At 49.5% G+C, this 19,965-nt stretch overlaps 1 protein-coding gene across 12 annotated transcripts in view; it reads right to left on the bottom strand.

Annotated features, from left to right (window-relative positions):
• Positions 1 to 19,965, bottom strand: part of HIF3A (hypoxia inducible factor 3 subunit alpha) — a 47,537-nt gene that overhangs the window by 4,323 nt on the left and 23,249 nt on the right. For 7 of the 12 annotated variants that reach the window (XM_001108464.5, XM_077980584.1, XM_077980587.1 and 4 more), the window contains 6 exons: positions 19,108 to 19,226; positions 17,702 to 17,892; positions 14,252 to 14,356; positions 9,692 to 9,963; positions 6,856 to 6,973; positions 3,127 to 3,208 (listed from right to left, as the gene is read on the bottom strand). In XM_001108464.5, coding sequence (XP_001108464.4) covers positions 3,127 to 3,208; positions 6,856 to 6,973; positions 9,692 to 9,963; positions 14,252 to 14,356; positions 17,702 to 17,892; positions 19,108 to 19,226 — 887 coding nt within the window. The remainder of the gene's footprint in view (positions 1 to 3,126; positions 3,209 to 6,855; positions 6,974 to 9,691; positions 9,964 to 14,251; positions 14,357 to 17,701; positions 17,893 to 19,107; positions 19,227 to 19,965) is intronic. The other 5 variants (XM_077980589.1, XM_077980590.1, XM_077980591.1 and 2 more) reach the window with 2 other exon arrangements.

Raw genomic sequence — 19,965 nt, 5'->3', positions numbered from 1 at the left:
TTATAGGCACCCGCCACTGCGCCTGGCTGATTTTTGTATTTTTAGTAGAGACAGGGTTTCACCATGTTGGCCAGGCTGGTTTTGAACTCCTCACCTCAGGTGATCCGCCTGCTTCAGCCTCCCAAAGTGCTAGGATTACAGGCATGAGCCACCGCACCTGGCCTGTTTGTTTAAATAGAGACAGGAGCCTGGTGCGGTGGCTCACGTCTGTAATCCCAGCACTTTGGGAAACTGAGATGAGCGGATCACTTGAGCTCAGGAGTTCAAGACCAGCCTGGGCAATGTGGTGAAACTCTGTCTCTACTAAAAATACAAAAAAAAAAAAAGCCAAGTGTGCTGGTGCCCACCTGCGGTCCCAGCTACTCGGGAGGCTGAGGTGGGAGGATCGCTTGAGCCTGGGGGCACGCAGGCCGCAGTGAGCAGACAGTACGCCACTGCACTCCAGCCTGGGTGACACAGCGAGACCCTTCTAAAAAAAAAAAAAAAGAGAAAGCCTGTAATCCCAGCACATTGGGAGGCTGAGGCAGGCGGATCACGAGGTCAGGAGATCAAGACCATCCTGGCTAACGTGGTGAAACCCCGTCTCTACTAAAAATACAAAAAATTAGCTGGGCAAGGTGGTGGGCGCCTATAGTCCCAGCTACTCGGGGGGCTGAGGCAGAAGAATGGTGTGAACCCGGGAGGCAGAGCCTGCAGCAAGCCGAGATCGTGCTGCTGCACTCCAGCTTGGGTGACAGAGTGAGACTCCATGTCAAAAAAAAAAAAAAAAAAAAAAAAAAAAAAAAAAAAGAGAGAGAGAGAGAGAGAAAGAAAATAAAAATGTGAAAAGAAATAAATAGAGACAGGATCTCGCCCTGTCACCCAGGTTGGAGTACACTGGTGCAGTCACAGCTCACTGCAGCCTCGAACTCCTGGGCTTAAGCAATCCTCCCATTTCAGCCTCCCATAACTAGGACAACAGGTGCGTGCCACCACACCCACCTGGTTTTAAAAAATTTTTTGCAGAGACAGGGTCTTACCATGTTTCCCAGGCCGGTCTCGAACTCCTGGTCTCAAGTAATCCTCCCCTCCACAGCCTCCCAAAACACTGTGATTACAGGCATAAAACACTCACCCAGCCCTCTTGCACTTTTTTATTTGAGACAGGGTCTCGCTGTGTTGCCCAGGCTGGAGTACAGTGGCACCATCATAGCTCACTGCAGCCTTGAACTCCCAGGCTCAAGTGATCCTCCCACCTCAGCCCCCAGAGTAGCGGGAACTATAAGCATGCACCACTATGCCCGGCCAATTAAAAAAAATTTTTTAGGCCAGGTGCGGTGGCTCACACCTGTAATTTCAGCACATTGGTAGGTCAAGGCAGGCAGATCACCTGAGGTCAGAAGTTCAAGGCCAGCCTGGCCAACATGGTGAAATCCCGTCTCTCCTAAAAATACAAAAATTAGCTGGACACGGTGGCACGTACTAGCTACTTGGGAGGCTGAGGCAGGAGAATCGCTTGAACCCAGGAGACAGAGGCTGCAGTGAGCCAAGATTTCACCACTGCACTCCAGCTTGGGCGAAAGGGCAGTGTAGAGACAAGGTCTCGCTATACTCTCCAGGCTGATCTCAAACTCCTAGCCTCAAGTGATCCTCCCACTTTGGCCTCCCCAAGCTTTGGGATTACAGAGCCACCTTGCCCAGCCTCCCTCTTGCACAGTTTCTCATACTCGTTTCTTTGTTACAGTCTGTCTCCTGCACTAGAATGTCAGCTCCGCGAGGGTAGAGATTTCTGTGTAATTTGTTCACAGTGAGTCCGCAGCCCCCGGAACCATGCCTGGTGCTTACAGCGTGCTCCATAAATATTTGTTACATGCATGAAGGAAAGAATAAACCGAACGACAGTGACTGTGGCTGAAACAGAGGGTGTGAAGCACAGCATGGTCTGAGATGTGGCAAAGACTGGACCCTGCAGGGATCTGAATCCAAATGAGGAGCTTGATCTTTCTTTGACGGGCACTAGGGAGCCATAGAAGGGTTTTGAGCAGAGGAGGGCCAGGGTCCAATTCAGGCTCTGAAAAGATCCCTCTGGCTGATACCTGGAGGTTTCAGGTGAAGCTGTGCACTAGGAAATGACAGCTTGTCTCATGCTCTGTGGAGGGGCTGCGGGAAGCAGCATCACCACCATAGCCACATGGGAAGACATTTCCTTTAATTTGTTGTTGTTGTTGTTGTTGTTCATCTTAAACCATTTTTAGGCTGGGTGCAGTGGCTCATGCCTGCAATCCCAGCACTTTGGGAGGCCAAGGCGGGTGGGTCACCTGAGGTCAGGAGTTCGAGACCAGCCTGGCCAACATGGTGAAACCCCGTCTCTACTAAAAATACAAAAAATTAGCCAGGTGTGGTGGCATGTGCCTGTTATCCCAGCTACTCAGGTGGCTGAAGCAGGAGAATCGTTTGAACCTGGGAGGCAGAGGTTGCAGTGAGCCGAGGTTGCACCACTGCACTCCAGCCTGGACAACAGTGTGAGACTCCGTCTCAATAAATAAATAAATAAAATTAGAAATACAAAAAATAGGCCGGGCGTGGTGGCTCAAGCCTGTAATTCCAGCACTTTGGGAGGCCGAGATAAGTGGATCATGAGGTCAGGAGATCGAGACCATCCTGGCTAACATGGTGAAACCCTGTCTCTACTAAAAATACAAAAAACTAGCCAGGCATGGTGGCGCACACCTGTAATCCCAGCTACTTGGGAGGCTGAGGCAGGAGAATAGCTTGAACTCGGGAGGCAGAGCTTGCAGTGAGCCGAGATCGTGCCACTGCACTCCAGCCTGGGTGACAGAGTGAGACTCCATCTCAAAAATAAATAAATAAATAAAGTGTGATCATAGGCGTGCAGGCTCCAGAGACCTAGGCTCGGGCTTCCACCCCAAAGGGCAGCTTTGGAGAGCCCCTGCCTCCCTTAGGGTCTCTCTTCCTCTCTTCTCCGCAGTGCCCATGAGAAGACAGAAGAGACAGGAGCTGCCATTTCCATCAAGGTCATCTCCAAGCACTGACAGTCCCCCAGCACCTTTGGAATGGCTCCATCCCTCTCACACCTCCCAGGGGAGAGGGTGCCCTGGGACTCTGGATACCCAGGTTGCTACTCACCCAGGGGCTCATTCAGGTCCAGGAGGTGGGTGCTGGGGTCCTGCAGCCTCCCTGGGGCTGGTCCTCCTGTCAGAAGGAAACTCTGTGGGAGAGAGAGACAAAGCCACCACCATTATCATCATCATCCTTAGTATCCCAGGAACGGCCGGGCTCGGTGGCTGTAATCATAGCACTTTGGGAGGCTGAGGCGGGAGGATCGGGAGGATCACTTAAGTCTGAAAGTTTGAGACCAGGCTGGGCAAGATAGTGAGATATCATCTCTACAAAAATTTAAAAATTAGCTGGGTGTGGTGGCAAGTGCCTGTAGCCCTAGTTACTTAGGAGGCTGAGGTGAGAGGATCCCTTGAGACCAGGAGTTTGAGGTTGCAGTGAGCTATGATCGTGTCACTGCATTCCAGTCTGGGCGACAGAGCCCCTATCTCTAAAAAAATAATAAAAATAAAATAAAATAAAAATAAGGCCAAGCACAGGGGCTCATGCCTGCAACTCTAGTGCTTTGGGAGGCCAAGGTAGGAGGACCACTTGAGGTCAGGAGTTTGAGATCAGCCTGGGCAACATAACGAGACCCTAGTTCTACAAAAAATTTTAAAAATGAAAGAAGCTGGGCACGGTGGCTCATGCCTGTAATCCCAGCACTTTGGGAGGCTGAGATGGGCGGATCATTCGAGGTCAGGAGTTTGAGACCAGCATGACCAACATGGTGAAACCCCATCTCTACTAAAAATACAAAAATTAGCAGGGTGTGGTGGCGCGTGTCTGTAATCCCAGCTACTTGGGAGGCAGAGGTAGGAGAATTGCTTCAACCTGGGAGGAGGAGGTTGTAGTGAGCCAAGATTGTGCCACTGCACTCCAGCCTGGGTGACAGAGTGGACTCCATCTCAAAAAAGAAAGAAAAGAAAGGAAAGAAAGGAAAGGAAAGGAAAGGAAAAAGAGAAAGGAAGGAAGGAAAAAATATATATATCCAAAGACAAGATGGCGCAGTGATTAAGGGCTACTGGGGTCCAGTGGCCACCCATCCGTGGTGTGACTTTGAGTCAGTTCCTGTTCAGTCATCCTACTTGTGTTCTTCCAGAGCCTCATTCCCCCTTCTCCTTCTTCCTTCTCCCGAGGACCTGTGCACAGGGACCGTAACAGCGTGCAACTTTGCTCTGTGTGATCCTGCTGGTTAGCTCACGGGAGATACCAGCAGGTGGGGTATTCATTCTTCCCTGTGAGTTGGCGGTGTCCCTCCCTGGAAGGTTTCAGCCCTCATTACCTGGACTCCACGCGCTGCAGGATCTGGTGACCACCCCACCCTGTACCTTCAGGCCAGGGCTGGTGCCCACTTCCCATGCTGTGCCCCAGGGTGCTGCACCAGCCTTGCTGATTTCCCTACGCTATATTAACACCTTTTTCAACAGTCCTGTTATTAAATTCTCCTCAACACTCCATGTGAGTGTGCTACCTTTCCTGTGCAGACTCTGATACAGTTGTTTAACCTCTTCTGTGTAAGCGTGTATAACAGTAACAAGAATATTTCAATAGTAGTTGTGGGGATTAAATAAGTTAATCATGCAAGGAATTTAGAGCAGTCAGTGTCTGGCACATGGTAGGCACTTAATAAGTGTAAGCTGTTATACATAGAGAGGGACTTTTTTTTTTTTTTTTCTGAGACAGAGTTTCACCCTGTCCTCTAGGCAGGAGTGCAATGGCGCGATCTCGGCTCACCTCCCGGGTGAGCAATTATTGTGCCTTAGCCTCCCCAGTAGCTGGGCCTACAGGTGTGCACCACCACATCCGGCTAATGTTTGTATTTTTAATAGAGACAGGGTTTCACCATGTTGGCCAGGCTGGTCTTGAACTCCAGACCTCAAGTGATTCTCCTGCCGCATCCTCCCAAAGTGCTGGAATTACAGGCGTGAGGCATTGCGTCTGGCCTGTAAACCGTTATATTATCAACCACATCTCATATTCAAACAACCCTTTTCAGAGTGAAGAACCAATGCACTGCTGGAAGCACTAGGGAGCCATGAAAGTTCCTAGAGGGAGGCCTTGCAGAAGTGACATAGTCCAGGCTGGCTTTTTTATTTTTATTTTTTTGAGACAGGGTCTTGTGCTGTCATCCAGGCTGGAGTGCAGTGGCACAATCATGGCTCACTACAGCCTTGACCTCCCAGGCTCAGGTGATCCTTTCACCACAGCCTCCTGAGTAGTGGGGACTACAGGCACATGCCACCACACCCGGTTAACTTTTTAATTTTTTTTTTTTTTTTGTAGAGACGGCATCTCACTATGTTGCCCAGGCTGGTCTCGAACTCCTGGGCTCAAGTGATCCTCCTGCCTTGGCTTCCCAAAGTGCTGGGATTACAGGCGGGAACCACTGTACCTGGTCCCGGCTTTTAAAAAGGGTATTGTGGTTGCCATTGTGCAGAATGAATAGTTGAGGAGAGACTGGAGGAGGGACACTGTGGGAGGCTGCTTTTGTTTGTTTGTTTAGATGGAGTTTTGCTCTTTGTCACCCAGGCTCGAGTGCAGCAGCAGGCTCACGCCGCCTCCTGGGTTCAAGTGATTCTCCTGTCTCAGCCTCCAGAGTAGCTGGGATTACAGGCATGTGCCACCACGCCTGGCTAATTTTCGCATTTTTAGTAGAGATGGGGTTTCACCATGTTGGCCAGGCTGGTCTCAAACTCCTGACCTCAGGTGATCCGCCCACCTTGGCCTCCCAAAGTGCTGGGATCACAGGCATGAGCCACCGGGCCCGGCCGTTTGGTTTGTTTTTGTACACCATTTATGGTCAGCCCACTGAGTGTCAGCTAAGGGCCTAATTTCGTTTAATCCTCATGGCAGTCCCGTGAGATGTAACTATTCCCACTTTCTGGATGAGGAAACTGAGGCTCCACGTGGTGATGTCACCTGCCCGAGGTCTCACAGCTACTGGGTGGCAGACCTGGGACTTGAACCCAGGTCAGTCTGATTCTAGTGTCTGCACTTTGAACTCTGCACTAGTAATCCAAGGCCAAGACCTGTTCTAGTTTGGGGAGGGGGTCCCATGGGAGCAGAGAAGCTTCCTGCAGATACCAGCCACATGCCATTTCTCCCCTTACGCTGCTTAGTTTTCCTTCTTTGCACTTACTGCTTTTTTTTTTTTTTTTTTTTTTTTTTTTTTTTTTTTTTTTTGAGGGAGTTTCGCTCTTGTTGCCTAGGCTGGAGTGCAGTGGCACGATCTCAGCTCACCGCAATCTTCTCCTCCCGGGTTCAAATGATTCTCCTGCCTCAGCCTCCTGAGTAGCTGGGATTACAGGCATGTGCTACCATGCCCAGCTAATTTTGTATTTTTAGTAGAGGTGGGGTATCTCCATGTTGGTCAGGCTGGTCTCAAACTCCCGACCTCAGGTGATCGACCTGCCTCGGCCTCCCAAAGTGCTGGGATTACAGGCATGAGCAACCATGCCCAGCTGACTTACTGCCATCTTACATATATTGGCAGAGGTTTTTTTTTTTTTTTTTTTTGACAAGGTCTCACTCTGTAGCTCAGGCTGGAGTGCAGTGGCGCGATCTCGGTTCACTGCAGAGGTTTTTAATACCCATTAGTGAAACTAGAAGATTAGGCTTCAGTCTCAGCTGGCCCACTGACTTTTTGTACAACCCTCAACCAGCCCCTGCCCCTGTCTGGTTTCCTATCTATAAAACAGGAGGTTTAAGCAGGCTAGGTAATGAAGGCCAGAGAATCCCATTAATCCCCCAACACACCAGGCTGAGGGGAAACAGCAGAAAGTTTTCGGGTTCTGGGCTGGGGGACCTTTTGGGAGGTCTCACTCCCAGCAGCTCCACTCCCTCGTCCTCGTCCTCTGAGCTCTGGGCCAGGGTCCTGGAGGAAAACAGGCAAGAATCTCAGGACACAGCAAACCTGGGCAAGTGTGGGTAACAGTAAGCAGGTGATGAGCATTCGTTCACTCCTCTGAGTACCTATTTATTCCTTTACTCACACACCCACCAGTCCATCCATCCATTCATCCACCAATCCACCTTCTCATTTATCCAATGATCCATCACCCACCCACTCACCCAAACAACCTCTATCCATTTATCCTTCCATTCATCCACCTATTTATCCACCTAGTTGTCCTCCATCTATCTATCCATCCTTCCACCCAGCCATCTACCATCCACCCATCTATCCATCCATCCGCCATCCATCCACCATCTGTCTGCCAGCTATCCACTATCCATCCATCCATCCATTGATCCATCCATCCATCTATCCATCCATCCATTGATCCATCCATCCATCCACTAATCCATTGATTCATCCATCCATCCATCCGCCATCCATCTGCCATCATCCATCCATCCATCCACCCACCATCCATCCATTCATCCATCCATCCACCCATCCATCCATCCGCCATCCATCCACCATCCATTAATTCATTGATTAATCCATCCATCCATCCCCCATCCATCCATCCATCCATCCGCCATCCATCCACCATCTGTCTGCTAGCCATCCACCATCCATCCATCCATCCACCCACCCACCCATCCATCCATCCATTGATCCATCCATCCATCCATCCATCTATCCATCCATCCATCCTCCATCCATCTGCCTTCCAACATCCATCCATCCATCCATCCATCCATCCATCCTCCATCCATCTGCCATCCACCATCCATCCACCCATCCATCCATCTATTAATCCATTGATTCATCCATCCATCCATCCGCCATCCATCTGCTATCATCCATCCATCCATCCATCCATCCATCCACCTGCAGTCCATCCACCATCTGTCTGCCCACCATCCACCATCTATCCATCCATCCATCCATCCATCCATCCATCCATCCATCCACCCACCATCCATCCACCATCCATCTGCCATCCATCTACCATCCATGCATCCATCCATCCAGCCATCCATTAATCCATTGATTAATCCATCCGTCTGCCATCCATCTGCCATCCATCCACCATCCATTAATCCATTGATTAGTCCATCCATCCATCCATCCACCATCCATCCACCATCCATCTGCCATCTGTCTACCATCCATGCATCCATCCATCTGTCCACCATCCATCCACCACCCATCTGCCATCCACCCACCAACCATCCATCCATCCATCCACCCACCCATCCATCTGCCATCCATCCACCATCCATAATCCATTGATTAATCCATCCATCCATCCGCCATCCATCCACCATCCATCTGCCATCCATCCATCCACCATCCATCCGCCATCCATCCATCCGCCATCCATCTGCCATCCATCTACCATCCATGCATCCATCCATCCATCCATCCATTAATCCACTGACTCATCCATCCATCTGCCATCCATCCACCATCCATCTGCCATCCATCCACAATCTATCCATCCATCCGCCATCCATCCATCCATCCGCCATCCATCCATCCATCCATCCATCCATCCGCCATCCATCCGCCATCCATCCACCATCCATGCATCCATCCATTAATCCATTCATTAATCCATCCATCCATCCGCCGTCCATCCACCATCCATCTGCCATCCATCCACCATCCATCCATCCATCCATCCATCCATCCATCCATTGATCCATCCATCCATCCATCCATCCATCCTTCCAGCCACCCATCAATCCATTGACCCATCCATCCATCCTTCTGTCTACCCGGACATCTATCTATCATCCATCCATCCATCCATCCACACTTACACACATACATACATACACCCTTTCACCTACACATCCATCCATCTGTCCTTCCATCGACCCATCCATCCATCCATCCACCTGTCCACCCATTGAAGTGCCAACTATATTCATTAATAATTCCCTCCCTCCCTCATTTAATAAGTCTTTATCAGGCACCCACTTTATAGCCAGTACCAAGCTGGGAGCCTTGGAAGATACCAAGACGTATCCATAAGGATAAGACCACTCTGGATTCGAAATGAGCACATGCTTGCAATTTAGTTCTAGACAGTTTCTTTTCCTTTTTCCTTTCCTTCCTTCCCTCCCTCCCTCCCTTCCTTCCACCCTTCCTTCCTCTCTCTCCACTCTCTCTCTTTCTTTCATCTTTTTTTTTTTTCCTTGACAGTGTCTCACTGTTGCCCAGGCTGGAGTGCAGTGGCACAATCACAGCGCACTGCAACCTCGATCTCCTGGGCTCAAGAGATCCTCCCACCTCAGCCTCCCAAGTAGCTGGGACTACAGGTATGCACTACCACACCCAGCTTAATAGTTTCTCTGACACTGCAGCAATGTCTTCTAAACTCTGACAAAAATTGTCACTAGATCAGATATAACTTTGTTCCAAAGGAGACAGCCCTGGTTGACAGGTGAGAGCTCTGGTTGACAGGATTTGGATAAATGGTGAGAGCAGTGGAGGGCACTCCAGAAGGGGTGTACGGCCTAGGCAAAGGCATAGAGATTGGCACAAACTTGGCAGGTGCTGGGCCCACTGAGGGCCTGGCTGGAGCAGAGATCAGGGTTAGAGAAATGGTGAGGGATGAGGCTGAAGCAGGAGGCAGGGGCAAGACGGGGTGAGGGGATGCTCCCTTGATGTCCCCCCTTTACTGTGGCTCACCTCTTCCGAGCCCCAGCCATGGAAGAGGATGCTGAGGGGTTCCCTCTGGAAGGGTTGGAGCAGCTCAGCCGGGGGTCACTACCCCAGCGGGGCAGCAGAGAGGGCTCAAGGGCTGGAGGTGACAGGCCATGGAAGCTCTGAGCGCGGGGCCGGGGGACAGCCCCCAGAGGTCTGTGGTAGGCCCTGGGTAGCTGCTCGCTGGCGTTGAGCTGGAAGTCATCATCCATGGAGATGTAGGGGGCCAGCATCTCCAAATCCAGAGCATCGGCATCCTGCGGAGGGCAGGAGGGAGGTAAGAGCATAAGCCTTGGACTTGGGTGGACCTTGGCTGACGTCCCAGCACCACCACTTCTGAGTTCTGTGACTGTGGCCAACAGTCTGAGCTTCAGTTTCCTCATCTGTAAAATGGGTATAAGGACTCCCTGAAGAACATGTTAGAGAAATCCTAAATTGGGTCAGAAGCATGGGAGCTCACACCTGTAATCCCAGAGCTTTTAGGAGGCTGAGTTGGGAGCATCAGTTGAGGCTAGAAATTAAGAGACCAGTCTGGGTAACATAGCGAGACCCCCACCTACACAAAAAAGAAAAAAATTAGCCAGGTGTGGTTGCCCATGCCTGCAGTTCTAATTACTCAGGAGGCTGAGGTGGGAGGATTGTGTCAGCCCAGGAGTTTGAGGTTGCAGTGAGTCATGATCACACCATTGAAGTCCAGCCTGAGTGTCACAGTGAAACACTGTCTCAAAAAAGAAAAGAAAAAAAAGAAAAGAAAAGAAAAAAAAAGAAATCCTAAATACCTCAGAGAAACTACTGGTCAAAATCTGAACATTGCGGCCGGGCGTGGTGGCTCATGCTTGTAATCCCAGCACTTTGGGAGGCCGAGGCGGGTGGATCATGAGGTCAGGAGATCGAGACCACGGTGAAACCCCATCTCTACTAAAAATACAAACCGGGCGCGGTGGCGGGCGCCTGTAGTCCCAGCCACTCGGGAGGCTGAGGCAGGAGAATGGCGTGAACCCGGGAGGCGGAGCTTGCAGTGAGCCGAGGTCGAGATCACACCACTGCACTCCAGCCTGAGCGACTGAGCGAGACTCTGTCTCAAAAAAAAAAAAAAATTCTGAACATTGAGAAGACTCAGTGAGGGCTTAGAGAGAAGTGGGAAACATACTGGAAACCAGAGGAAAGGGAATTTTTGTCCTGTAGTGGCTGAAAGTTTAGCAACACTGCTGCTTGCAGTTACGTAGAAAGTAGAAAATACAACAAATACACTAGGTGGTCCAGCTAAGACTCCCAGCCAGAGTGTTGAAGGGGCTGCCTGATTTCTTCTTGTTACTTACAGTAAAAGGTAAGAGGAGAGAGAGATAAAAAATATTTCTCCTAAAGGAAGAGATGTTAAACATGAAGGAGATAGGACTTGAAGGTTTTGAATATTCTCAACCTCCTTGTGCAGTGAATAATTAACTGTACCCAAAGAGAGGTCTGGCTTTTGTCCCAGCTCCTGGAAGGTAACCTCTAAACCTCTGGAATTTTCTGAGTGATAGGAGTGTCTTTGCTATTCACTGTGGGTCTTTTGGATAATCTGTGCTAACCAGGTGACTCATGGTGAGCCCCTAGAAAGTTTATGCTAATGAGATAACTCAGGATGGAGGCTGGCCATGCAGAAAAAAACAACCACTGTGATTAGAGGGTTGGGGCTTTGGTCCACACAAAATCAGCTGGATCCAGGGAAGGTAGGCGTGGCATTGGAGACTGAATTCAATTACATGGGCAGTAATTTGTGCAATCATGCCTATGCAATAAAACCCCAATAAAAACTCTCAACATTGATGCTTTGGTGAGTTTCCTGAGTTGGCATTACTCTGCACATATTGCTACATATCAATGCTGGGAGGATAACATGTTCCTGAGGACAAGAAAACTTTCCATTTGGGACCCTCCAGTCCCAGATTCCACCTATGAATATCTTCCTTTGTCTGTTTCTGATTTGTATTCTTTTGTTATGATAAAACCACCATCCTAAGTATAGCACTTTCTGAGTACTATGAACACTTCTAGCAAATTATCAAACCTGAGGGAGTCTACAGGAGTCTGGGAATCTCCACATTGGTAGGCAGCTGGTCTAAAGTGAGGGTGGCCCTGGGGGCCCTCAAAATTGTGGCTGATGTCAGAAGTCTTGGGCAGACTCCGCAGTCTGGAGAACCATGCCATTAACCTTGAGTTTGGCTGACTGGAGGAGCCCTCCAGATGGGAAATGATGCTAACATTAAGGAGTGGTCTCTAGGCCAGGTGCGGTGGCTCACGCCTGTAATCCCAGCACTTTGGGAGGCCGAGGCGGGCAGATCACGAGGTCAGGAGATCGAGACCATCCTGGCTAACATGGTGAAACCCCATCTCTACTAAAAATACAAAAAATTAGCCAGACATGGTGGTGGGCGCCTGTAGTCCCAGCTACTCGGGAGGCTGAGGCAGGAGAATGGCGTGAACCCGGGAGGCGGAGCTTGCAGTGAGCTGAGATCCGGCCACTGCACTCCAGCCTGGGTGACAGAGCGAGATTCTGTCTCAAAAAAAAAAAAAAAAAAAAAAAGAAGTGGTCTCTGAGCCAGCCTGGTGAAACCTCATCTCTACTAAAAATATGAAAATTAGCCGGGCACGGTGGTGGGCACCTGTAGTCCCAGCTACTCGGGAGGCTGAGGCCAGACGGTCACTTGAAGCTGGGAGGTGGAAGTTGCAGTGAGCCAAGATTAAGCCACTGTATTCCGCCTTGGGTGACAGAGTGAGACTCCGTTTCAAAAAAAAAAAAAAAAAAAAGAAAAAAGGTGGTCTCTGAGCAATGAAGAGTATCCTCGGGCCAGGCACAGTGGCTCACACCTCTAATCCCAGCACTTTAGGAGGCCAGGGTGAAAGGATCACTTGAGCCCAGGAGTTCAAGATGAGCCTGGGCAATATAGTGAGACCCTGTCTCTATTTTTATAATTGTTTTATTTATTTATTTATTTATTTATTTTTTTGAGACAAGAGTCTTGCTCTATCATCAGGCTGGAGTGCAGTGGCACAATCTCAGCTCACTGCAACCTCTGCCTCCCTGGTTCAAGTGATCCTCCTGCCTCAGCCTCCCGAGTAGCTGGGATTATAGACATGTGCCAGCACGCCCAGCTAATTTTATTTTTATTTTTGGTAGAGACAGGGTTTCACCATGTTGGCCAGGATGGTCTTGATCTCCTGACCTCGTGAACTGCCTGCCTCAACCTCCCAAAGTCCTGGGATTATAGGTGTGAGCCACCGTGCCTGGCCCCCAATTTTTTTTTTAAGTCCTAATGAAAGAACTTCTGATATTTGCCCACATGGATTTCAAAACTGCTATGGACCAGGGATATATGCATGCTCCTCTTCCCCGTCCTTTTTGAATAATAGTGTCTATTCCTGTCTCACCACTATATATTGAGTATGTGGGTGACAGATGACTCATCTCCATTAGTCCACAAGCCAAAATGTTGAGAGGAACTGTACTCAAGGAGTTTCCCCAGCACCCAGACCAGATTCAGATGATCAGATTCTGGACTTCAAGCTGATGCTGTAATGGGAAGAAACTTTGGGAGACTTTGGGGGGCCTTGAGAGGTGAGTGAGTGTATTTTGCATGAGAGAGAGACATCAATCATTGGAAGTTCCCAATGATCCCTGCCTCTTGATGTTCACACTCTTGTGTTGTTGCCTCCCACAGTGTACAGGATTGATCTATATGACCAGAACAATATGGCAGAAGCGATGGTTTGTCACTTCTGAGATTAGGCTATGAAAGACTGTGTCTTCAGTCTGGGACTTGTTCTTTCTGTCTCTCTGCTTCCCCATTTGTCTCTTTCTCTCTTTGTTGGATTGCTTGCCTTAGGGAAGCCAACTGCCATGTTGTGAGGACACTTAGGGAGTCTATGTAGAGGTTCATGTGATGAGGAACTGAGGCCTCCAGCCGAAGCAAAGTGAGGGACTGAGGCCTGCCAGCCACCTCGTGTGTGTGAGCTTGGAAGAAAACCTTCTAACCCCAGATGACTATAGCCCTGACTGAGAGTTTGACTTCAACCTCATGAGAGACTCTGAGCAAAAACCAGCAGCTAAGTTGCTCCTGAATTTCTGATACCCAGTCACCATGTGACATAATAAATAGTTGTTGTTTTAAGGTGTTAAGTTTTTAGACAATTTGTTACACAGCAGTAATAACTAATACATCATGCTGCTGTCATTTTATCTATGCACTCAGTAAATCATCCATCCAAATATCACCCATCCATTTTTCATCCAGCTATCAAAATATCCACCCAAACATTCATCCACCCACCCACTCATCCACCCATCAATCCATCCATTAGAATATCTGCCTAAACCTCATCCATTCATCCACCATCATCCACCTAATGAATACAATGGTCCATCCATCCATCCATCCATCCATCCATCCATCCATCCATCCATCCACTCATTCCTTTAGCCATCCCACTAACTTTCTCTAAAGCCACATATGTGAATCCCCAGAATGCAGGGCTAAGGATTACTCCTTCCATGCCAGCCCTTACCTGAGCTATATCTAAATCTGTCTCCACTGCCTCAGTGTCTTTCCCGGAGGTGAAGAGTCTGTGCACATTCTCTGTTCCCACAGGTAGTTCATCTGGGAGATCAGCCTGTGGAGAGATGGAGTAGAGACTTCAGGAAATCTTGAGCCTGGGAGGTGTCAACAGTAAGACAGTCTGCAGCTCAAAGGTAGAAGTGGGGATCAAATGCCTGGCATCTGGGGACAAAGGGGGTCCAATGGCAAATGCAATGAGTTTTGAGCCTGGGTATTCAAAAGTCAGAATGCCTGAGTGTATGTAGATCGACAGAGCAAACATGAAAGTTCCAGTTAGAAGGATCAGAGCCTGGCCAGGCTCAGTGGCTCATACCTGTAATCCCAGGACTTTGGGAGGCCAAGGTGGGTGGCACTTGAGATCAGGAGTTCAAGACCGGCTTGGCCAACATAGTGAAACCCCGTCTCTACTAAAAGTACAAAAATTAGCTGGGCTTAGTGGCACACATCTGTGGTCCTAGCTACTAGGGAGGCTGAGGCAGGAGAATGGCTTGAGCCTGGGAAGCGGAGGCTGCACTGAGCTATGACTGTGCCACCACACTCCAGCCTGGGTGACACAGTGAGACTCTGTCGCAAAACAAAAAAAAAATCCGAAAGACTTTTTTTTTTTTTTTTTTTTTGAGAGGGAGTCTTACTCTGTCACCCAGGTTGGAGTGCAATGGTGTGGTCTCGGCTCACTGCAACCTCCACCTCCCGGATTCAAGGGATTCTCCTGCCTTAGCCTCCTAAGTAGCTGGGATTACAGGCGTCCGCCACCACACATGGCTAATTTTTGTGTTTTTAGTAGAGACAGGGTTTCACCATGTCAATCAGGCTGGTTTTGAACTCCTGACCTCAGATGATCTCCCCACCTTGGCCTCCCTAAGTACTGAGATTACAGGTGTGAGCCACCGTACCCAGCCTGAGGCCAAGATTTTCAAACAAATCCTCTGGTGTTAAAGGTCTTGGAGCCTGGAGTTTGGGGTGGAAACAATGGCGAATTCAGCTGTCTCAGGAGTAAAGGATGAGGTCAAAGGTCACAGTCTGTATTTCTCTGGAGAGAAGATATTTTCTTGGGGTGGTGAGTGGGGATAGTCAACACTGGATAATATAGACTCACTGAGGTCAAAGGTCAGACTATCTTCACAACAAATAGTGATAGTAACAGGTATGATCTGTTGAGCACCAATAGGTGCCAGGCCCCTACTGAGTGCTTCTCATGAATACTCTCATTTAATGCTCAGAATAACCAATGATGTGGTGACATGTTATTATCTTTCTTTTATAGGTGAAGAAATTAAGGCCTCAAGAACTTGCCTGCCCAGCCAGGGTAATGCCACTGATAAATGGCAGATTTAGGATTGAATCCAGGTCTGTATAAATCAGGACATTAGACATTTTGACTCTTTGAGGTCAAAGTTCAGAGAACTGGATGCTTAGTCACAAGCTGGAGTGGGAGGAGGGTCATCTGTGCCAGTTCCAAACAACCCAGGTTAGGGGCCTGATATGGTTTGGCTGCGTCTCCACCCAAATCTCATCTTGAACTGTAGCTCCCATAATTGCCACACACTGTGGGAGGGACCTGGTCGGCGATAATTGAATCATGGGGGCGGTCTCCCCCATACTGTCCTCGTGATAGTGAATAAGTCTCATGAGATCTGATGGTTTTGTAAGGGGAAACCCCTTTCACTTGGTTTCATTCTCTCTTGCCTGCCACCATGTAAGACGTACCTTTCACCTTCCACCATGATTGTGAGGCCTCCCCAGTCATGTGGAACTGTGAGTCCATTAAACTTTTTTTTGTTTATAAATTACTCAGTCTTGGGTATGTCTTCAGCAGCAGCATGAAGATGGACTAATACAGGGCCTATGGTGTTATTTTATTTATATACATATACACACAGACACACACACACATAAATATATAAAAATATATTTACATTCATGTATATTTACATATATGCAAACACATCCACACATGCAAACTTATTTACATATATGCAAATATGTATAAATAGAAATACACTTATATACAGATATTTGCATATGTAAATAAATATATATGCATATATAAATAAGTATATTTGCATATATAAAATGTTTATATATTTATTTTTAATATAAAATATATATTTTTATATAGACATGATTTTGCACACGGTTCCTGGGTCAAACTCCCATGGCCCTTGTCTTTTGTTAGAACAGTCTTTTATTAGAACAGTCTAATAAAACAGTTCGAACAGTCTTTTTGTTAGAACATTGGGTGTGTTAGGCCTCATAAAACAACCTCTCCAGCCTTCTTCTGCCCTCCTTTCACCTGCCCCAAGGCAGGTCTCTAATCTTCCCAGAGTCATAAAACTGTACCCAGAGAGGGTCCTGCCCAATACCCTGGGAGAAAGAATGCTGACATCATGAAGCTTCCATAAAAACCCAAGAGGACTCGGTTTGAGGGGCTTCCAGATAGCTCACCCATGGAGGTTTCTGGAGGGTGATGCCCAGGGACAGTATGGAAGCTCTGAGACCCTGCATTCCCCCATACCTCACTTGATGTATCCCTTCATCTGTATCCCGTGCAATATCCTTGACAATGAACCAGTAAACCTAAATAAGTGTTATCCTGATTACTGTGAGCTGTTCCAGTGAATTAAACCCAAAGAGCCAGGTGCGGTGGCTCACACCTGTAATCCCAGCACTTTGGGAGGCCAAGGCCGGAAGATCACTTGAGGTCAGGAGTTCAAGACCAGCCTGGCCAACATGGTGAAACTCTGTCTCTACTAAAAATACAAAAAATTAACCGGGCATGGTGGCAGACACCTGTAATCTCAGCTACTTGGGAGGCTGAGGCAAGAGAACTGCTTGAACCTCGGAGGTGGAGGTCGCAGCGAGCCGAGATTGCCCCACTGCACTCCAGCCTGGGGGACAGAGTAAAACTCCATCTCAAAAATAAAAATAAAAAAAGAAATTCTGGAGGCCCGGACTTGTGACTGTGACTGAAGAGCAGGGAGCAGTCTTGGGAACTGAGGGCCAACCTGTGAGATCTGACACTACCTCCAGGTAGACGGTGCCAGAATTGAATTGGAGGACACCCAGCTGGTGTTCGCTGCTTGGTGTGTGGGAAAAACTGCCCACATTTGGTCACAGAAGTCTTCTGTGTTGACGATCGTTGCATTATCAGGAGAGCAGAGGAAAAACATAGCTTGAGAGAGTTTTTCCCTAACAGAGCCAGACTCTGGAATCCTAACAATTGAAGAATCTGGATCTGCGTCTTAAAGGAACCTCAACCCCATCTCAACCCAACCTCCCCACTACACAGATGGAGAAGCTGAGGCCCAGAGAACAGTCAGGTTTAAGTCACAGGCCAAGACCACCTGAGGGACGGACGGAGCCTTGGATGCTGAGGGCTCATGTGGGGGGGATGGCTTACCGAAAGAGGACTTCGGGGATGTCGTGTGGCCAGCGGGGTGCTGGGAGTGGCGGCTACTGAAGCCCCATCCAGGATGGGTCCCAGGAGGCGACGGAGGTCAGGGCTGCAGAAACGGCGGGGGTCAGCGGCCAGGGCAGCCTCGCTCAGGGAAGGCGGGTGCAGGAAGGCGAGGATCCGGGGGCCAGGGGCGTCTGCAGGACACATGGAGACAGGGAGGACACAGGCTGGTGACCAAAGGCCAAGGACCAGAGCCCTCCACACCAACCCCAGGAACACAGTCGACATCAGCAAGTCGGGATGGCCACTGTTCTTAGTGTGGGAGTAAGGAAGGGGCCTGGAGGACCCCTGCTCGGCCAGGTGTAAACTTTATTTTTATTTTTGAGATGGAATCTTGCTCTGTTGCCCAGGCTGGAGTGCAGTGGCATAATCTCAGTTCACTGCAGCCTCCGCCTCCTGGGTTCAAGTGATTCTGTGCCTCAGTCTCTGGAGTAGCTGGGATTACAGGTGCCTGCCATCATGCCCAGCTAAGTTTTGTATTTTTTGTAGAGACAGGGTTTTACCATGTTGGCCAGGCTGATCTCAGACTCCTGACCTCAAGTGATCCGCCCACCTCGGCCTCCCAAAGTGCTGGGATTGCAGGCATAAACCACTGCACCCAGCCCGGGTGTGAACTTTAGTGGCCAGATTGTGGTGAGGCTCCGAAAACTCCGAGGGGAGGGGATTGGTGGCTCAGATCAGCATTTGGCCATTCCATTCAGCTCTGGGGAGCTTGCACCTTAGGAGAAAAGACTGGCTCCAAGTCCTCAAGGAGGCTGTAAGGTCCCCAGAGGTTAAGACAAGGCCCAGAGCCAGCTCTGAGCCAGAAAAGGAAAGGATATTATATCAGCAATCCCACCCCACACCCAGGAGCATGGGTGGCCAGCAACAGCTGGGAGAAGGTGAGGTCTTGAAGGACAAACCGGGAGGGAGGCTCATCCACGATGGCAGGAGAGTGAAGGAAGAGGGAGAAAGGAGCCAGACTTAGGAGGATCGAGATTACTGGAAGCCAAAGAGCGGCAAAGCCAGAATAGGGAAGAGGCAGAAGCATGGGGACAATGTGGAGCCACAGCAGGATTTAGAGCAGAGGCCAGCAAGAGACTGAAGCAACCATGCCATAGCCACAGGAGGGGAGGGAGGACAGGAGAGAGAAGAGCATTCTGGGAAACTGCACGTGCAAAGGCCCTGAGGCACGAGGCTGGAGTGTTCCAAGGGCTCTTAGGAGGCTGTGTGGTTTGGAGGCGGAGTGCGCAGGGAAGGGAGTCAAGAGGCAGGTCCCACAGGGCCTGGTGAGCCATGTTAAGGTGCTTGGGCTTTCTCCCAAGGGCCCTGGGGACACAACCCCTCCCAGCCCCAGCCCTGCCCCATACCAAGGCTGTTCCCAGGGTTAGGGGTGTCCTTCTGAGAGGGGGCGCCCCGCTGAATGGGTCTGCGAGAGTGTTGCTCCGTTTGCTCCAGGGACAGCACCACTCCGGTCTCTTCCACCCGGCTGGGGTACAAGACAGAAAGGGGGGTGGGAGTCAGGGAGGGTCCTTGGCTCCAGCCCAGGTAGCCTGTTCAGGTGATGTCCTATTACAGAAGGCAATGGCGCCCAGGGGCTTGGAGGGCGTTTCATAGAAAATAATTACCCACATTTATTTGTCTCCTATAAGGGTTTGATTTTTGTTGACTGCTTTTTATTCTGACAGCGATTTTTTTTTCTTTTTCTTTTTCTTTTTTTAAGACAAGGTCTCACTCTGTTGCCCAGGCTGGAGTGCAGTGGCACGATCTTGGCTCACTGCAACCTCTGCCTCCCATGTTCAAGCGATTCTCCCACCTCAGCCTTCTGAGTAGCTGGGATTGTAGGTGGACGCCCCTATACCTGGCTAATTTTTGTATTTTTAGTAGAGACGGGGTTTCACCATGTTGGCCAGGCTGGTCTTGAACTCCTGACCTCAGGTGATCCACCTGCCTCGGCCTCCCAAAGTGCTAGGATTATAGGCATGAGCCACTGCGCCCAGCCTATTCTGACAACATTTTAAAAAGAAAGTTAAGTTTGTCCCTTCCCAAGCTCCTTCTGTAAAAGGAAAGGCAGAAAAAAGAGCTGGCATTTAGCACAGCCTGGGCAGAGAGGAGGAAGACTGAGGGAAGCGGGTAGGGCGGCACCGAAAGACAGAAGTGGGAAGAGGCCTAGGAACAGACAGGGGACGCCCAGGGGCAAAGAGAGGGGTGAGCAAAAGGCTTCAGAA

Source organism: Macaca mulatta, chromosome 19, assembly GCF_049350105.2.
Source record: "Macaca mulatta isolate MMU2019108-1 chromosome 19, T2T-MMU8v2.0, whole genome shotgun sequence".
NCBI lineage: Eukaryota > Metazoa > Chordata > Mammalia > Primates > Cercopithecidae > Macaca > Macaca mulatta.
The sequence above is the reverse complement of the archived record's forward strand: the minus strand, read 5'-3'. Positions and strand labels throughout refer to the sequence as shown.